This window comes from Sus scrofa, chromosome 9, assembly GCF_054392235.1.
Source record: "Sus scrofa isolate SSC_HxYL_T2T_F1_AM1 chromosome 9, Sscrofa_HxYL_maternal_Yorkshire_Landrace_v2.0, whole genome shotgun sequence".
NCBI lineage: Eukaryota > Metazoa > Chordata > Mammalia > Artiodactyla > Suidae > Sus > Sus scrofa.
This window is the reverse complement of record NC_139391.1, coordinates 32,094,830-32,111,141: the sequence shown is the minus strand read 5'-3', so window position 1 is coordinate 32,111,141 and position 16,312 is coordinate 32,094,830. Positions and strand designations below refer to the sequence as shown.

General features: G+C 33.0%; 1 protein-coding gene across 2 annotated transcripts in view; it reads left to right on the top strand.

The window, feature by feature from the left end:
- Window positions 1–14,295, top strand: part of PGR (progesterone receptor) — a 93,566-nt gene extending 79,271 nt beyond the window's left edge. The window contains exons 6-7 of one of the 2 annotated variants that reach the window (XR_014814365.1): window positions 10,337–10,494; window positions 13,458–13,982. Coding sequence is in view for 1 of the 2 variants with exons in the window: in NM_001166488.1 (NP_001159960.1) it covers window positions 10,337–10,494; window positions 13,458–13,613 (314 nt within the window). In the remaining variant the exon portion in view is untranslated. 2 annotated transcript variants of the gene reach the window in all.
- The last annotated feature ends 2,017 nt before the right edge of the window (window positions 14,296–16,312 follow it).

Here is a 16,312-nt window from a genome sequence, read left to right as displayed (position 1 = left end):
GATCAATAGGGAGGCATATTTTCATCATTCAGGTGTCCAGGTAAATGGAGGCAACATCTTGACCCATGCTTCCATAATCACTAGAGCAGTGGTAAGGAAAGGGAGTGCTAAGGGACGGAAGGGATACATACATGACTTCCACTCACATACCATAGAAAACAAGGGTTTTGGCCACTTACAACTTCAAGGAAAGGGAATTTCATATATTTAGTGACTAGTACTTAATATACACTATTGTAAATATATGCAAAGTTATAAATGTTATAAATAAATGTAATACATAAATATATTATAAATAAATATGTATAATAATTTGTATAATAAAAATTACACAAATTTTAATCAAAATTCTATTTAAAATTTTATTGGAGTATAGTTGATTTACAAAGTTGTGTTAGTCTCAGGTGAATAGCAAAGTAAATTAGTTATACATACGTCCATTCCTTTTCAGATTGTTTTCCTATATAATAGGCTATTTTACAATATTGCACAGGTTTCCCTGTGCTATACAGTAGGTCCCTGTTACCTATGTATTGTATATATATAGTAGAGTGATTATATCAATCCCAACCTCCTAATTTATCCCTCCCCCTTACATTTACCCTTTGGTAACCATAAGTTTGTTTTAAAAATCTTTGAGTCTATTTCTATTTTGTAAGTTCTTTTGTATCATTTTTGTAGATTCCATGTACTAGTAATCTCATATGATATTTGCCTTTCTCTGTCTGACTTACTTCACTTAGGAAGATAATCTCTAGGTCCATCTATGTTGCTGCAAATGGCATTCTTTCATTCTTCTTCATGGCTGAATAATATTCCATTTTATATCTGTATTACATCTTCTTTATCCATTTCTCTGTTGGTGGACATTTAGGTTGCTTCATGTCTTGGCTATTATAAATAGTGCTGCAATGAACATTGGGATGCATGTTTCTTTTTGAATTATGGTTTTCTCCTGATAGATGTCCAGGACTAGAATTGCTTGATCATATGGTAGTTCCATATGTAGTTTTTTAAGAAACCTCCCTACTTTTCTCCATAGTGGTTGTATCAGTTTACATTCCCACAAACATTGTAGGAGGGTTCCCTTTTCTCCCCCCAACCCAGCGTTTGTTATTTGTGGACTTATTAATGATGGCCATTCTGCTTAATGTGAGGTGAGACCTCATTGTAGTTTTGATTTGCATTTCTCTAATATTTAGTGATATTTACCATCTTTTCATATGCTTTTGGACCATATGTCTGTCTGTCTTTGGAGAAATATCTGTTTAGATCTTCTGATCATTTTTTAATTGGTATTTTTTTATATAAAGCTATATGAGATGTTTGTATATTTTGGATATTAATCCCTTTTTGGTCACTTCATTTGCAAAAATTTTCTCCCATTCTGTGGGTTGTCTTTTTGTTTTGTTTATGATTTTCTCTGCTGTGCAAAACTCTTAAGTTTAATTAGGTCCCTTTTTTTTTCATTACTCTAGGAGGTGGATCAAAAACGGTATTGCTGCAATTTATCTCAAAGAGTGTTCTGCCTATGTTTTCCTCTAAGAGTTTTATAGTATCCAACCTGGAAATTTTCCAAGATGTAAAATTCATCTTTAAATTTGGAAAAATAAATAAATACATAGATAAAATTTGGGGGTGGCAAGGGAATTAGAGAGCTAAATAATTAATATAATGGGGAAGAGGACTACATACACTGAATTGCTAGTGTATGTATATTCTGGAATTTAATATGCTGTAGTGGAAACATCACAAATCTATGAGTATGAAATAAATATTGTTGAGAAGAGTTAGTTTTATATTTGGGGAAAACTTACTTTGGCTATTTAGCTCAAATTACATCCTAAAATAAATAGCACATAATTATAAACACAAATTGTTTAAAAAAACTAAAATGAATATAAATGATTTAGAAATCATAAGTAAGGAATGCCTTTTAAAAAATAAATGTAATAGGAAATTCGGCAAAGGAAAAGTTCAGTGATTTGATAAGAATTTAAAACTCCCATTTCCCATTAAAAATTAAAATACAGCTCTACAGAAAAAATATGGCAAGTTAAACACAATTTTTCCATTGTTTCTTCTAAAACTACATGAAAATATTTGTCAAGGAATTTTTAAGAAATAAAATAGAAGGAAAAGTGAATGAAAGAAAACTCAATAGCAATATTATTCTGCAAGCTTGCAAACAGAACTAATTTAGCATACCTGAGAAGGAGGATTCTAAGTCAGAATTAAGAAAAGTCAAGAAGCACCTTGATTTGCCTCACCGAACTCTCACAATGTTTTGCTGTTAGTTACAACCAATTTTTTAATGAGAGTGAAAGTTGAAAACACCAAATTCTGCTGAAAATCTGTTTCAGTTATCACCCGACCATGTAATTGTTCTTCTATAACTAAGGCAGAGATTGTAGGTTTATTCTCTGAAGGTATATCTAACTTTGAAAACCAGCAGGGCCTACATTTGAGGGAGCTGGAGGGCTATAAGAAATAGACACTGTGCTTTTAAAGGTTATATGCAAAATCTCACATACTCCCAATTTCTAGAACAGTGGCAGTAGTTTGAAAGGAGTCCAGGTCAGACCCATTTGCTGATCTTAGAGAGCCTCCCAGAGAGGCAGGAGACAAGTGATATGCCCCCTGGGAACAAAGATGCCAGGGTGTCTTTGGGGGAGCTCATTCTACCATGATAGCATTGGCATTAGCAAACATCATTTTGGAATATACTCTCTGAACTTTAGCACCAGGGGCTTACCTACCTTCCTCCATCAAACTGGAACCAGCCCCAAATCACCTTGAGCCATGCAGATACACAGGAGCCCAGGCCTGCCCACTAGTGGGCCTCTAGCTTACTGCATAAAGCAAGGATTCACAGCCAACCAGCCCCACCTATGAGTGTGCCCACAGTTGTGAGTCCCACCACAGCAGAAGGGCACACCCAGTCCACACACTATTTTTGGTGGCCCGAGGGGAACATATTTCTGGGTACATAGGACATCTCATTTATAAGACCACTTCTCTGAGATTGGGCAATGTAGCAAACTTACCTAACACATAGAAATAAACACAGTGAGTTGGGCAGAATGAGAAGAAAGAGGAATATGTTCCAAAAAAAAAAACAAAATCTATGAAAAAGAATTTTAGGAGGTGGAGCTAAGGAATCTATTACCAAAAAAGAGTTCTAGGTAATAATCATAAAGATGTTCATGAACACAAGAATTCCAACAGTTAAAAAATATGAAGACCCAAAGACAGCTGAAGAATACTTTAACTAAAAATAAAAATCATTTAAAAAATAAAATAAATAAATTATGAAAAAAACACACACTAGAAAGAAACAATAGAAAGAAACAACAATAGATTAGATGATACAGAGGAATGAATCATCAATCTGGAAAATAGAGTAGTGTAAATTCCCCATACTGAACAGGTAAAAGGAAAAAAAAAAATTTAGTGAGGATAGTTTGAGAGATCTCTGGGACAAAATCAAGCATTCTACCATTCCATTATAGGGTCCCAGAAAGGGAGAAGAGAGAGAAAGTGGTACAGAATCACTGGAAAAGGAAACAGGCATCCAGGTCCAGGAATTACATAGAACTACAAATAAGATGAAACCAAAGAGGTGCACACCAAGACACATTTTAATTAAAATGGCAAAAATTAAAGAGAGAATCTTAAAAGAAACAAGAGAAATACAACTACAACTATTATGTACAAAGGATCTCCGTAAAACCACCTGCTAACTTGTGGTCCAGAAGGTTGCAAGCAAGAAGAGAGTGGCACAATATATTCAAAGTGATGAAAGGAAAAAACCTACAACTTGGAAAACTAGCAAAGTTTTCATTCAGATTTAAAGGAGAGATAAAGAGTTTTGCAGATGAGCAAAAGCTGAAAGAGTTCAGTACCACTAACATTCTTTACAAGAAATGTTAAAGAGACTCCTCTAAGCAGAACAGAAAGCCCACAAAGAGAAATGTGAAAATTATGAAAGAAATTTCTGACCATTAAATATAAACATACAGTAAAGGTAATAGACCACCACTTTATAAAGCTAGTAGAAAGATTAAAAGACAAAAGTAGTAAAATCATCTACATGCAATAAGTAATTAAGGGATACACACAATAAAAAGATACAAAATATTACCTAAATACATGAAGCAAATAATAACAAACATAAATGGAGATACTGACATTAATACAATAATAGCAGAGAAATTTAACACCTCACTTACATCCATGGACAGATCATCCAGACAGAAAGTCAGTAAGGAGACATGAGCCTTAAATGAACATCAGACTAGATGAACTTAATAGATATCTGCAGAACATAGCTTTCAAAAACAAGAGAATATATATACTTTTCAAGTACACATGGAATATTCTCTGGGTTAGATCAAATGCTAGGCCACAAAACAAGTCTATATAAATGTAAGAAAAATGAAATCACATCAAGCATCTTTTCTGAACACAATAGTATGAGATTAGAAATCAAGTATAAGGGAAAAAACAGGAAGAAAAAAATCAAAGAATGTGGAGTCTAAGGACAATATGTTTCTAAACAACCAAAGGGTCAGTGAAGAAATTAAGATAAAACAAAAATATTCTTTGAGGCAAGTGAAAATGGAAACCAATTGTTCCAGAATCTATGGGACACAGCAAAAGCAGTTCAAAGAGGAAAGTTTATAGCAATACAGGCCTACCTCAAGGAACAAACAAACAAAATCAAATGAACAACCTAACCTTAAACCTAAAGCAACCAGAGAAAGAAGAACAGACAAAACCCAAGGTTAGTAGAAGGAAAGAAATCATAAAGCTCAGAGCAGAATTATGTGAAATAGAGATGATGGAAACAGTAGAAAAGATCAATGAAATTCAGTACTGGTTCTTTGAAAAGATAAACAAAATTGATAAACCTTTAGCTAGAATTATCAGGGGGAAAAAAGAGAGGAGGCCCATTAAAAACAAAATCCAAAATGAAAGAGAAGTTATAATTGACACCACAGAAATACAAACATCGTTAAGAGATTAGTACAAATAATTATGTGCCAATAAAATTGATAATCTAGAAGAAATTAATACATTGCTAGAAATGTGCAGTTTCTAAGAGTAAATCATGAAGAAATAGGAATTATGAACAGAACGATTACCATTAATGAAACTGAATCAATAATCCAAAAACTCCCAACAAACAAGTCACAGACTAGATGGCTTCACAGGTGAATTTTATACCCATCCTTCTCAAATTTTCAAAAAAATACTGAAGAGAATGGAACACTTCTAAATTCATTCTATGAAGCCAGCATCACCCTGATACCAAAGCCAAGCAAAAACACCACAAAAAAGAAAATTACAGGCAACTGATGAATATAGATGCAAAAACGCTCAACAAAATATTAGCAAACCAAATTCAACAATACATTAATGAAACCATGCACCATAATTAAGTGAGATTTACCACAGGGATGCAAAAATGGTTCATTATTTGCACATCAGTCAATATAATGAACCATATTAACAGATTGAAGAATAAAAATCATATAATCATTTCCATAGGTACAGAAAAACTTCTGAAAAAATTCAACATCCATTTATGATTAAAAAAAAACCTATTAATAGAGTGTCTGTGAATATTACTAAAGATACTCTGATAGGCAACAGACACATGAAAAGACACTCAGTGTCACTAATCACTAATTAGGGAAATGCAAATCAAAACCACAATGCGATAACACTTCATACCTGTCAGAATGGCTTATTTCCAAAAAGACAACAAATAACAATTGTTAGCAAGGATATGGAGAACAGAGAACCCTTTTGCACCATTGTTGAGATTATAAATTGGTGCAGTCATTTTAACAAATAGTATGAAGGATCTTCAAAAAATTAAAAATAGAATTGCCATATGATCCAGAAGTTTCACTTCTGGGTATTTACTTCAAGAAAACAAACATCAATAAGACATATGCATACTTGTGTTCATTGCAGCATTATTTATAATAGCTAAGATATGGAAGTAACCTAAGTGTCATTGATAGATTAATGGACAAAGAAGATGTGATATGGAGTTCCTGCCATGGTACAGTGGGTTAAGAATCCAACTGTAGTGACTCAGTTCGCTGTGAAGGCCTCTGCTTGGTGCAGTGGGTTAAAGGATCCAGGATTACTGCAGCTGCGACATAGGTTGGCAGCTGCAGCTTGGATTCTATCCCTGACCTGGGGACTTTCATATGCTGCAGATGGAACCAAAAAAAAATTAAAAAAAGATGTGGTATGTATGTATGTCTGTCTATCTATATCTATTTATCTATCTATCTAGATATACACAATTGAATATTTCTCAGCCACAAAAAGAAATCTTGCCATTTTCAACAACATGGATGGATTAGAGGGTGTTATGTTAAGTGAAATAATTCAGATATAGAAAGACAAATGTTATCTCACTTATGTGTGGAATCTAAAAAAAAACAAAGAAACAAAACAAAATGAAAACAGACACATAGATACCAAGAACAAATATGTGGTTCCCGGGGGGGGAGGGGATGGGGGCAAAATAGGTGAAGGGGATGAAGAGGTACAAACCTGCTTTTATACAATAAGTAAGCCAGGGCATGTAATATATAGCTAAGCAATATTGTCAGTAATATTCTATGGGGCCAGATGGTTTCTAGACTTACTGTTGTGACCATTTCATAATACATCAACTATATTTTAACAAAATTCTTAATTAACTTAAATCAAAGAACTAAGTATAAGGGCTGAAACTTGGAAATTCTTAGAAGAAAACATAGATGGAAAACTTTATGAATTGGAGTTTGCAGTGATTTATTGGCTCTAACAACTAAAACACAGAAAATAAAAGTAAAAGATAAATAGATTTCAAAATTTAAAACTTCTGTGCATCAGAGGACACAACACAATGAAAAGGCAACCCATTGAATTGGTTAAAAAAATACTAAAAACATATGTGTGCTAAAGTAAAAGTATTAATATCCAGAGTATGTAAAGAACCCCTATAATTCAATAATATAATAACCCAATTTAAAAATGGACAAAGGTCTTGATAGACATTTCTCAAAAGAAGGTATATAAATAGCTATTAGGCACATGAAAAGATGCTCAGCATCACTAATCGTTAGAGAAACACAAATCCACAATTAGATACTACTTCACACCCATCAGGATGGTTACTTACTCTTAGTAAAAAAAAAAAAATCATAGTATACGCTATATGACTTGACTGCGGTAGCATTTTACATAGCTAAAATAATAAACACTGAATATTTATATGACCAATATTATGAAAATGGTATTAGGAAGATGAGGACAATTAAATTCTATGTGTGTGAGTGTATTTATGGCATGGTGGTGATGGTAGATCTGAAATATGGAAACAACTACAGTCTCATTTTCCATACTGGAAAGTCAAATTTAAAAAATCAAGTAGCAGCACTATAAGGCTATTATTTAAAGCTATGGAAGGAAGATCAAAAGAAATAGCCAAAGGAATTGAAAATGTTTGCCTCTGAGCATGGAAAAATTTGGGTTGCCTGGGCAGTACTCTTTGCCCTAATTGAGTTACAAAATTAAATATTTTAAAATTTGGCTAAACCACAAATTTAGAAAAATATTTAAAATACATCTTAGGTGCCTATAAATGAGCACTAAACAGAAAAAAAATTAAAGCACTAATAAGCTTAAGAAAATTGTTCAACCTTGCTAATAATTTGAGAAATGGAAATGAGATATTTTTCTCTATAAAAAGCAAAGATTACCTAAAATGAAAATACTCAATACTGACCACAAAACAGTTAAATGGTAAGAAGTTTGGTGATATATGAGTATCAATGTATATTAGTATAACTTTTACTCATAATTTCATTTCTAAAAATATATTCTTAAAAAACTCAGAAATGACATTCATCATAAGTGTTGTGTAGATTAGTAAAATATTCCAAATGTCAAATGACAAAACAATTAAATACACTGTATTTCCTACACATTTTGTGATATGAAATTTTATGAATTAAAACATTCATTTTTGAAGAATTTTGAATGACATAAGTAAATGTTAATATAATATTAGGAAATGTCCCAAAATATTGGATTGTAGGATCTCAGGTGACTTGTAATTTTCTTTATATATCCTGTAAAATTTTTCCAGCGAATACACACTATTTTTGAATTAGCTAAACCAAAAATATTTTTTAATTCTTATTTTAATTTTAAATCTTATTAAAATATTAATTTACAATGTTGTATTACTTTCATGTGTACAGTAAAGTGATTCAGTTATAAATATATTTGTTTTTATATTCTCTCCCATTATACATTCTTACTGACTATATTCTCTCTTTTAATATATTTTAATATAGCTATATAGACAAAACAAACTGCAAGTTGAATGTGTTTAGTGAACTTTGGTCAATGTCTAATTTAGAAGTTCTCAAAAGTTTCAGGGGGTGTTGAGGGTCAGCAGCTGCAGTGACTCATGATTCAATCTGTGTAGAGGCAGATGGGAAGTGCTAATTTCCAGTTCACAATACACATAGAGTATATATACAGATATATACAACAGTTAAGTTTTCAATTGGAGAAAAGTTCTCATATTACCAAAATTACCTTTCTAAGTTCTTTTTATGCTCAGGATCTGAGCTCTTGAAAACTCAAAACCAAAGATTTAACATTTTGGTTTCTACTGGTTTGTTATCTCTGACCTTTTTTTCAAGGGAAGTGGAGACCAAGATCTGATTGGGGTAGAGGGAATAAAGTAGGAGTTTTTAAAAAGTATTATTTCTGGCATTCCCATTGTGGCTTAGTAGGTTAAGAACCTGACTAGTATCCATAAGGATGTGGGTTCGATCCCTGGCCTCACTCAGTGGGTTAAGGATCTGGCATTGCCACAATCTGGTGTTGCTGTGGCTGTGCTGTAGGCTGGCACCTGCAACTTTGATTCAACTCCTACCTGCTGCAGGTGCAGCCCTAAAAAGAAAAAAGAAAAAGGATTATTTCTCCCCCTTTGCTGGTCACGTACAGTTGACTTTGCTCAAATGAAATACACTTCTCTATACAAATATTTTCAAGGGTCAAGATCATAAATATATAGTTGCATAAATACAGAGATTATGTGATTTTTTTCTTTCAGCAATCGATATATTTGCAGGAAATGTCAAAAACTTGACTTAAGGTTAAATATTTGTTTGTAGGACAAGTGCAACCAAAGTGAAAGAAAACAAGGAAATTGGGAGTTCTGCTAACGGAACTGCTAAAGAAATCAACCATATATCTCAGACAAGTGTCAACAGAATGACCAAGACCAAAAAGAGTTAGGAGAAAAGCAATGAGGAAATTGACCATGTAATGGAAACAAGAGAACTAGCCATAAGAATAAGAAGTTGTGCCTAGGATTTGAATGTATGAAATTGCAGAGATAAATATGTAAATTATGTAAGACTTCAAATAAATATGTAAATTATATAAAATGTAAACTACATAAGATTTCAGAGATAAATTTGTAAATTACCAGTTAACATCATAATGAGAATAAGAAGCATTCTCAGTAAAATCTGCAACAAAATAGGGACATTTGCCATCACTATTATTATTTAATATTGTTCTGGAAGTCTTAAGCAGTCACTGAATCATGAAGCAGAAAAAGAGCTACAACTATTGAAAAGGAAAAAAATGAGGGTATTATTTGAATATAGTCCTGCTGTATACCAAAAAAAAAAAAAGATAATCAACAAAAACTGTTAGAACTACAAATATAAATAAATAAATAAAGTATAATCAAGTGACTGAATATAGAGAAAATTCAAATACCAATGGCTTTCTCTCATGTCAGAAGGAAGGAGTTAGGAAATTTAATGAAGCAATATTGAAATTACAACAAAAAGATAAATTTTCCACGAATAATATTGAGAAATACTTCAGATTTATAGAAAGTCAAAAGTTTACAGAGACATCCAAGTATTTGTTAAAAACAAGGAAAGGAAAAAGACCTAGCATACATGTAGTTTTAAATTAAATCAAACCAAGTATTTGAGACAAGAACGTAATGTCAGGTGATCTCTTGAGCAAATGCTAAGTCATATACACTGACACAGTTCTAACATAGGTAAGCTGAAATGGTCTTTAAACTTACTTAGTTCTTCTTATCATATTGTTCAAAAGAACTAGAAGCTTACATGTCCTAAAACTATCAATATCATTCTTTCCTATTTAAGATGTTTGTACTAGAGTTGCATATCAAAAGAAATCATTATACAGCTCAAAAATTTATAAGCTGCTAGTGTCATCTTTTTATACATAACTGCGACTTGGAATTATCTTCATACAGTTCCTTTGGAAGGACTAAGAAGTCAAAACCAGTTTGAAGAGATGAGATCAAGCTACATTAGAGAGCTCATCAAGGCAATTGGTTTGAGACAAAAAGGAGTCGTCCCTAGCTCACAGCGTTTCTACCAGCTTACAAAACTTCTTGATAACTTGCATGATGTAAGTATTTTGTTCCTAGAGTATCAATGATTATTTTCTGAATTACATCTTTTTAAATGTGAAATACAGATTTTACTTCATGTGGTTTCTTCAAATTTCTATTTGTACTTACATTGTAAGATAGTACTTGCATCACACTGCTCAGAATTTACATTGTGCTTTTTTTCATTTTCAATGTGGACCACACAAATATCCTTTTACTAGTATTTGTATAATCTGAGAGTAATTTAATGAGTTATAGGAGTGGTGATACATTTTCCTGAATATGTCCTATAATGTTTTTGTCTTAAGTTAGAAAAAACTTAAGTTTCATGTATAAGACACTCATACCATTTTTGATGGAGTTATAAGTCAATAACAATGCTAGTGGACAACCTGGTAGTGTTTAGCAGAAGTTAAAAAGTGCATGCTTTTAAAATTCCCACTTTTAAGGATTCATCTTAAATAAAAAATTTAGGCAAGTATTTAAAAATATATATGCAGCATTGCTTATACAACAGGGAAAAACAAACCTTAGAAATGCCTAGCACCAAAAACTGGAATAATAAGATATATGGGGTTAGTCAAGACCATATTGCATATAAGCTTTTATCACTACCATGTTCAGAAACCAAACTAAAATAACAGTCAAGGCATTAAAAAAGCTGTCTACTCACCAGGTCAAATTTGAGGCTTCACTTCTGAATATTAACAGCTAGCCAAGGATTATCAGCCATTTAGATAAAGCCTCTAAAATGTAAGGCAGAAAGCAAAATAAAAAGAAAAAAATACAAGTACAGAGAAAAGAAGAAAGCTTAAACAAAAATTAAGATATTCAGAGAAATAATAATGATGTTGCATCCATGAAACAAGAATAGAAGACATTTTAAAAGGGAAGTTTAGCAAGAAAATACTTTCAGATAATCAAAGAATAGCAGAAATTTAAAATTCAATATAAATCTCAGGAAAACTCAGAAAAAAATAGCAAAAAAAGATATGAAAAAAATTAGAAAAATAGCAAATTCAGGAGATTAATCCATAGGGTTTCATTCTCCAATTAATAGTAATTTCCAGAAAGAGCAGAAAAAATCAAGGAGAGGAAATTATGTAAGAAATCATAAAAGTGGTTGGAACTGAAGGATACAAGTTTCTGAATGTGCCCGGTGTACAGGCACAACACAATTGAACCAAGGCACATTATTGTAAGACTTTAGCAAACCAGGAATTAAAAGAAAGAGTATCATTAAAATATACCTGTGAGCAAAGAAACAGGTCACATCAAATCATCAGGATTCAGAATGACATTGGACTTCTCAACAGCAGCACTGGAACCCAGAAAACAATGGAGCAATACCTTCAGAAATTTGAAGGAAAGGAAACTACCCAAAGAATCTAATGACGGCCAAACCATCCAACAAATATGATAACATAATAAAAGTATTTTTGGACATGCAAGGTCTCTTAGACCTCACCTTAAATACAAAATTCCTCAAGGACGTCTATGGGATTTCTTCCACGAAATACTGGAGCAAGCCAAAGTACAAGATTCAACCCAGGAGAGATGCAGAGCATGTCCTAGCACCTTAATTTATGCTTAATCTAGACTAGAGTAGTAGTGCATAGGGTTTCAGGGTACCAGTACCGAGGAAAACATATGGAACCAAGAGTATGTATGAACGTACTGAAGTGAGTTTTTATGACTCTGTCAGAGAATTTAACTGTGGCTTTGTCATAAATATAGAGAAAACAAAGGGGACAGAAACACCAGGTGATTAGCACTACAAAAATTAAGTCACATAAGAAAGGAAATGTAGGGAGTTCCTTTTGTGGCTCAGTGGAAATAAACCTGACTAGTAACCCTGAGGACCTGGATTCTATCCCTGCCCCTGCTCAATGGGTTAAGGATTAAGGATCTGGCATTGCTGTGAGCTGTGGTATAGGTTGCAGACACAGCTTGGATCCCGTGTTGCTGTGGTTGTAACAGCAGCTACAGTTCTGATTCGATCCCTAGCCTGGGAACCTCCATAGGCTGTGGGTGCCATATGCTGTAGGTGTGGCCCCAAACACACACACACACACAAAAAATTGAAATGTAACTACATGGAGAGTAGGGAGAAGAGAAAGTGTATGTAGTTGAGGAGGCACATGTATAGTACAAGAGTTAAATCTTCATTTAATATAAACAGTCCAAAAATTTGGAAAACAAGATCTCTTAGAAATAGAGATAAATATGAAGTGACACAGGCTAAAGAAATTGAAAGCAGTTATATGTGTGTTGTTGCCACTCTCTTTTTTATTGCTATAAGTCTTGCAATATTATTTGGTTTAAAATTGCTATTTTTTATGTGGGGTATCAAAATTAAAATTGTATTAAAATGAATTACATTGGGTTGTTTGCACTGAAATAGAAGAGTCTGATTATCGTTATGTGAAAAAACCTGATTAAATAGACTATAAAATAATTGCATTTTTGGAAATGTATATGCATGTGTGAGTATTATGTATACGCCTGAGTATATATAAAAGAGAAAAAAAACTTGAAATGTACCAAAGTGGTCACACTGGTTATCCTGTGGGGTTACAAATTACATTCATTTCTTTAAATCTTTCTGTATATTAGAATGTTTCATCCTGAGTATGTAGAAAGTGGAGGGAGTTGTTTTCATTTTGGTAAGAAAAAAGACATCTAAAGTATTTCTATGATTAGAAATATCAGCTGCTGAAGTTCTCGTCAAGGCTCAGTGGTTAACGAATCTGACTAGCATCCATGAGGACACAGGTTTGATCCCTGGCCTTGCTCAGTGGGTTAAGGATCCGGCGCTGCCGTGAGCTGTGATGTAGGTCACAGACGCGGCTCTGATCCTGTGTTGCTATGGCTGGATAAGAAAAAAAAGAGAAAAAAGGAAAATCAGCTGTTATGTTGGAATAGTATATGAATTTCTTATTTTTCTTACATGTTTCTTATCCATCTGTTAAACCAACAGCTTGTCAAACAACTTCATCTGTACTGCTTGAATACATTTATCCAGTCCCGGGCACTGAGTGTTGAATTTCCAGAAATGATGTCTGAGGTTATTGCTGCACAATTACCCAAGATCTTGGCAGGGATGGTGAAACCTCTTCTCTTTCATAAAAAGTGAATGCCATTTTTATCTTTAAAAAATTAAACTTTGTGGTATATCTGTTTTCGTTTTTGTCAGGGTTATGAGGTCTTGAGTTTTTATAATGTTCTCAAAGCCCTACATTTATAACATATTGTACTGTGTAAATTTCAGAGGAAAAAATGTGAGGGTGAATTGGATTTGCTTTATAAAGCATTATTTGAATTTTTAGTGTTTTTGCGTACCCATATTTTCTTTAAGAGTTTACACGATTGAAAAAGTACTAAGTTGATTGTTAAAGTTAATCCTATCCGTATCATTTCATACCATTTAGGTGAGATTTTTAACTTTCACAGCTAACAGATCCTCTACTTTAGAGGAAAAAAATCTTACACATAAAAATAAAAAGCTATTATATATGTTCCTTCTATGTAGCTCCCTTTGTCTCCCTGATTATATTTACAAAACTGAAACTTTAAAATGGTATGCAAAACTTGTCTATATGAGTGTACATACATTTTTTTGTGAGAAGGATATTTATAATCTTAATCAGTTTTTCCGAAGGGTTTTTAATGCAAAAATATATATATACAGAAAAAGAGTTAACAATTCTTTAATTAGATGATACTCCTCAAACTAGGAAAACCAGCTTATATGTTAAGACTGTTTCCCAGATGGGAAACACAAATCTCTAGGGAAGTTATTAAGTAGAGCCATAGCATTATGACAAGAAAATTATGGGTTTTGTAGGTTTTCACTGACTTTTTTTTTTTTTTTTTTGAGAATTGTCCTCTAATAAGGTATTCTGAATCGAAATAGGAACTCAGTGAGTCTGTGCCCTAACTCCACTCCTTACGTCTAGGGTGTGTGAAAGTCAGTTATCCTTAGAGTCTCAATTTCCTCACCTTTAACACTGCTGTAATAATATACTCACTTTTCTGTGGAATGTTCCTTTTAGTTAGAGCTTCTTACTTCTCAAATCAAGAAAGAAAGGAAGTCAGAGAGGGAGGGAAGGAGGTTTAAAAATACACACACATGCATACACACAAAACAGGAAGAGACACTGGTAAAATTCAGTCAAACTCAATCACTTTTTTCCTAGATAAAATAATTTATGCAATTTACACACTCACATACTTATATATGTATAATTTTTAACAGCTCAGAGAAACTGTAGACCTAATTCTTTTTGAAATTTCTTTAAAATTGGACATTACCTTACAAATAAAACATACCACCTTATGCAGATTAACAGTTGTTAATGAGACAATTAAAGTAACTTTGAAAACAATATAGATAACATTTACTAAAGTCTCTGATTTCTTAATGCATTTTTAATTACCCATTTCCTTCAACTGATAAATACTTGCAGTTTACCAAGGGCCAATAACATAGCATAATCTTAATAAATAGTAATGTGACCCCCAAAACAGGGTAAAAGTAATTTCATCTAATCAAAACATTGGCATGATAGTGTTACCATAACTGCTTCTTACCAGTAACTTCTTTGATTTACAAAATGAATTAGCTATAGAACATCTATAAGTAGTGAATCTTCATAAGGCATTTGAATTAGGGATTAAAACAAGCTTCAGCCGGGACCCTTGGCTTGGTTCTTTAGGTCTATGTGGTAAATATAATAAGTAATATGCTAATTTTTGATGCTTGAGTATAACATTCTACAAGAGTTTAATCCACGTACTCCAAATACTCTTAGTATTAGTTTATTATTAATGGTCTCTTCCTTAATATGTGTATCTGTGTCTTTTTCTGTGAATATATATGTATTATAATAGAATGCTGACTGCCATTTAGTTCTTCAAAGTGGTAAACACACAGACTCGTACTCTCTGCGTTCTTCAGGCCAAAGTTATTTTCCTTAAAAGGATCTAATTTTGCCATTTCCTCACTTGCAAATATTCACTGACTTCCAGTCCTATTGCAGTGTTTCTCAACTGTAGCTGCACATGACAGTCTCCAGGGGAGCTTTGAAAAATACCTTAACCTGGGCTCATTCCTCAGAGATTATATTTTAATTGGTCTTCTCTTATTAATGCAGGCACATAGTAGTTACTCTGAAATGGTGTTCAAGCATCAAGTCCTTTAGCTTTACTCTCTTTATCCTTCACTGTCATACGTTCATCTTATATTCCGGCCACACAAATCTTTTCACGATCAGTCTTCTGCCTAAATCTGCCTGAATTTCCCCCTTTGATACCAGCCCTATATCAGTCTTCAAGACTCAGCTAAATGTTACTTCTTTCCCATCTTCCATGAATCTTCCAGACATTGACCTTTTTCCTCAAGGTTCCCCGAGTATTCTGTGCACATCTAAATTACAATAGTGCATTATTCTATAATTCTTACTCTATTACTAGCCTGAGAGCCAATTTGGAGTAGTACAATAATGTTACTCGACTGGGAGTTGAAAGACTTATTCTCTGGGTTTGAGCTCTGTCTTTCTTTTGTTACATCCAGGCATGTCTCTGTATGCATGACTTTATCACTTCCTCTTCCTATGGTCCATATCTTCAGCTCCTTAAATTTTCCACCTTTTCATCCTATTTTGTAAAATCTTTCCATGTACTGACCAAAACATGGGAGAATATAAGTACATTTTTTGTTTATTAAGAACCTACTTTATCCTCCCTGTTTTAAATGTTAAAACTGAACTGAGTATTATTTCCTTCCCTAAGAAACATTCCACAAACACAACTGTTTCTTATATTTAAGTAGCC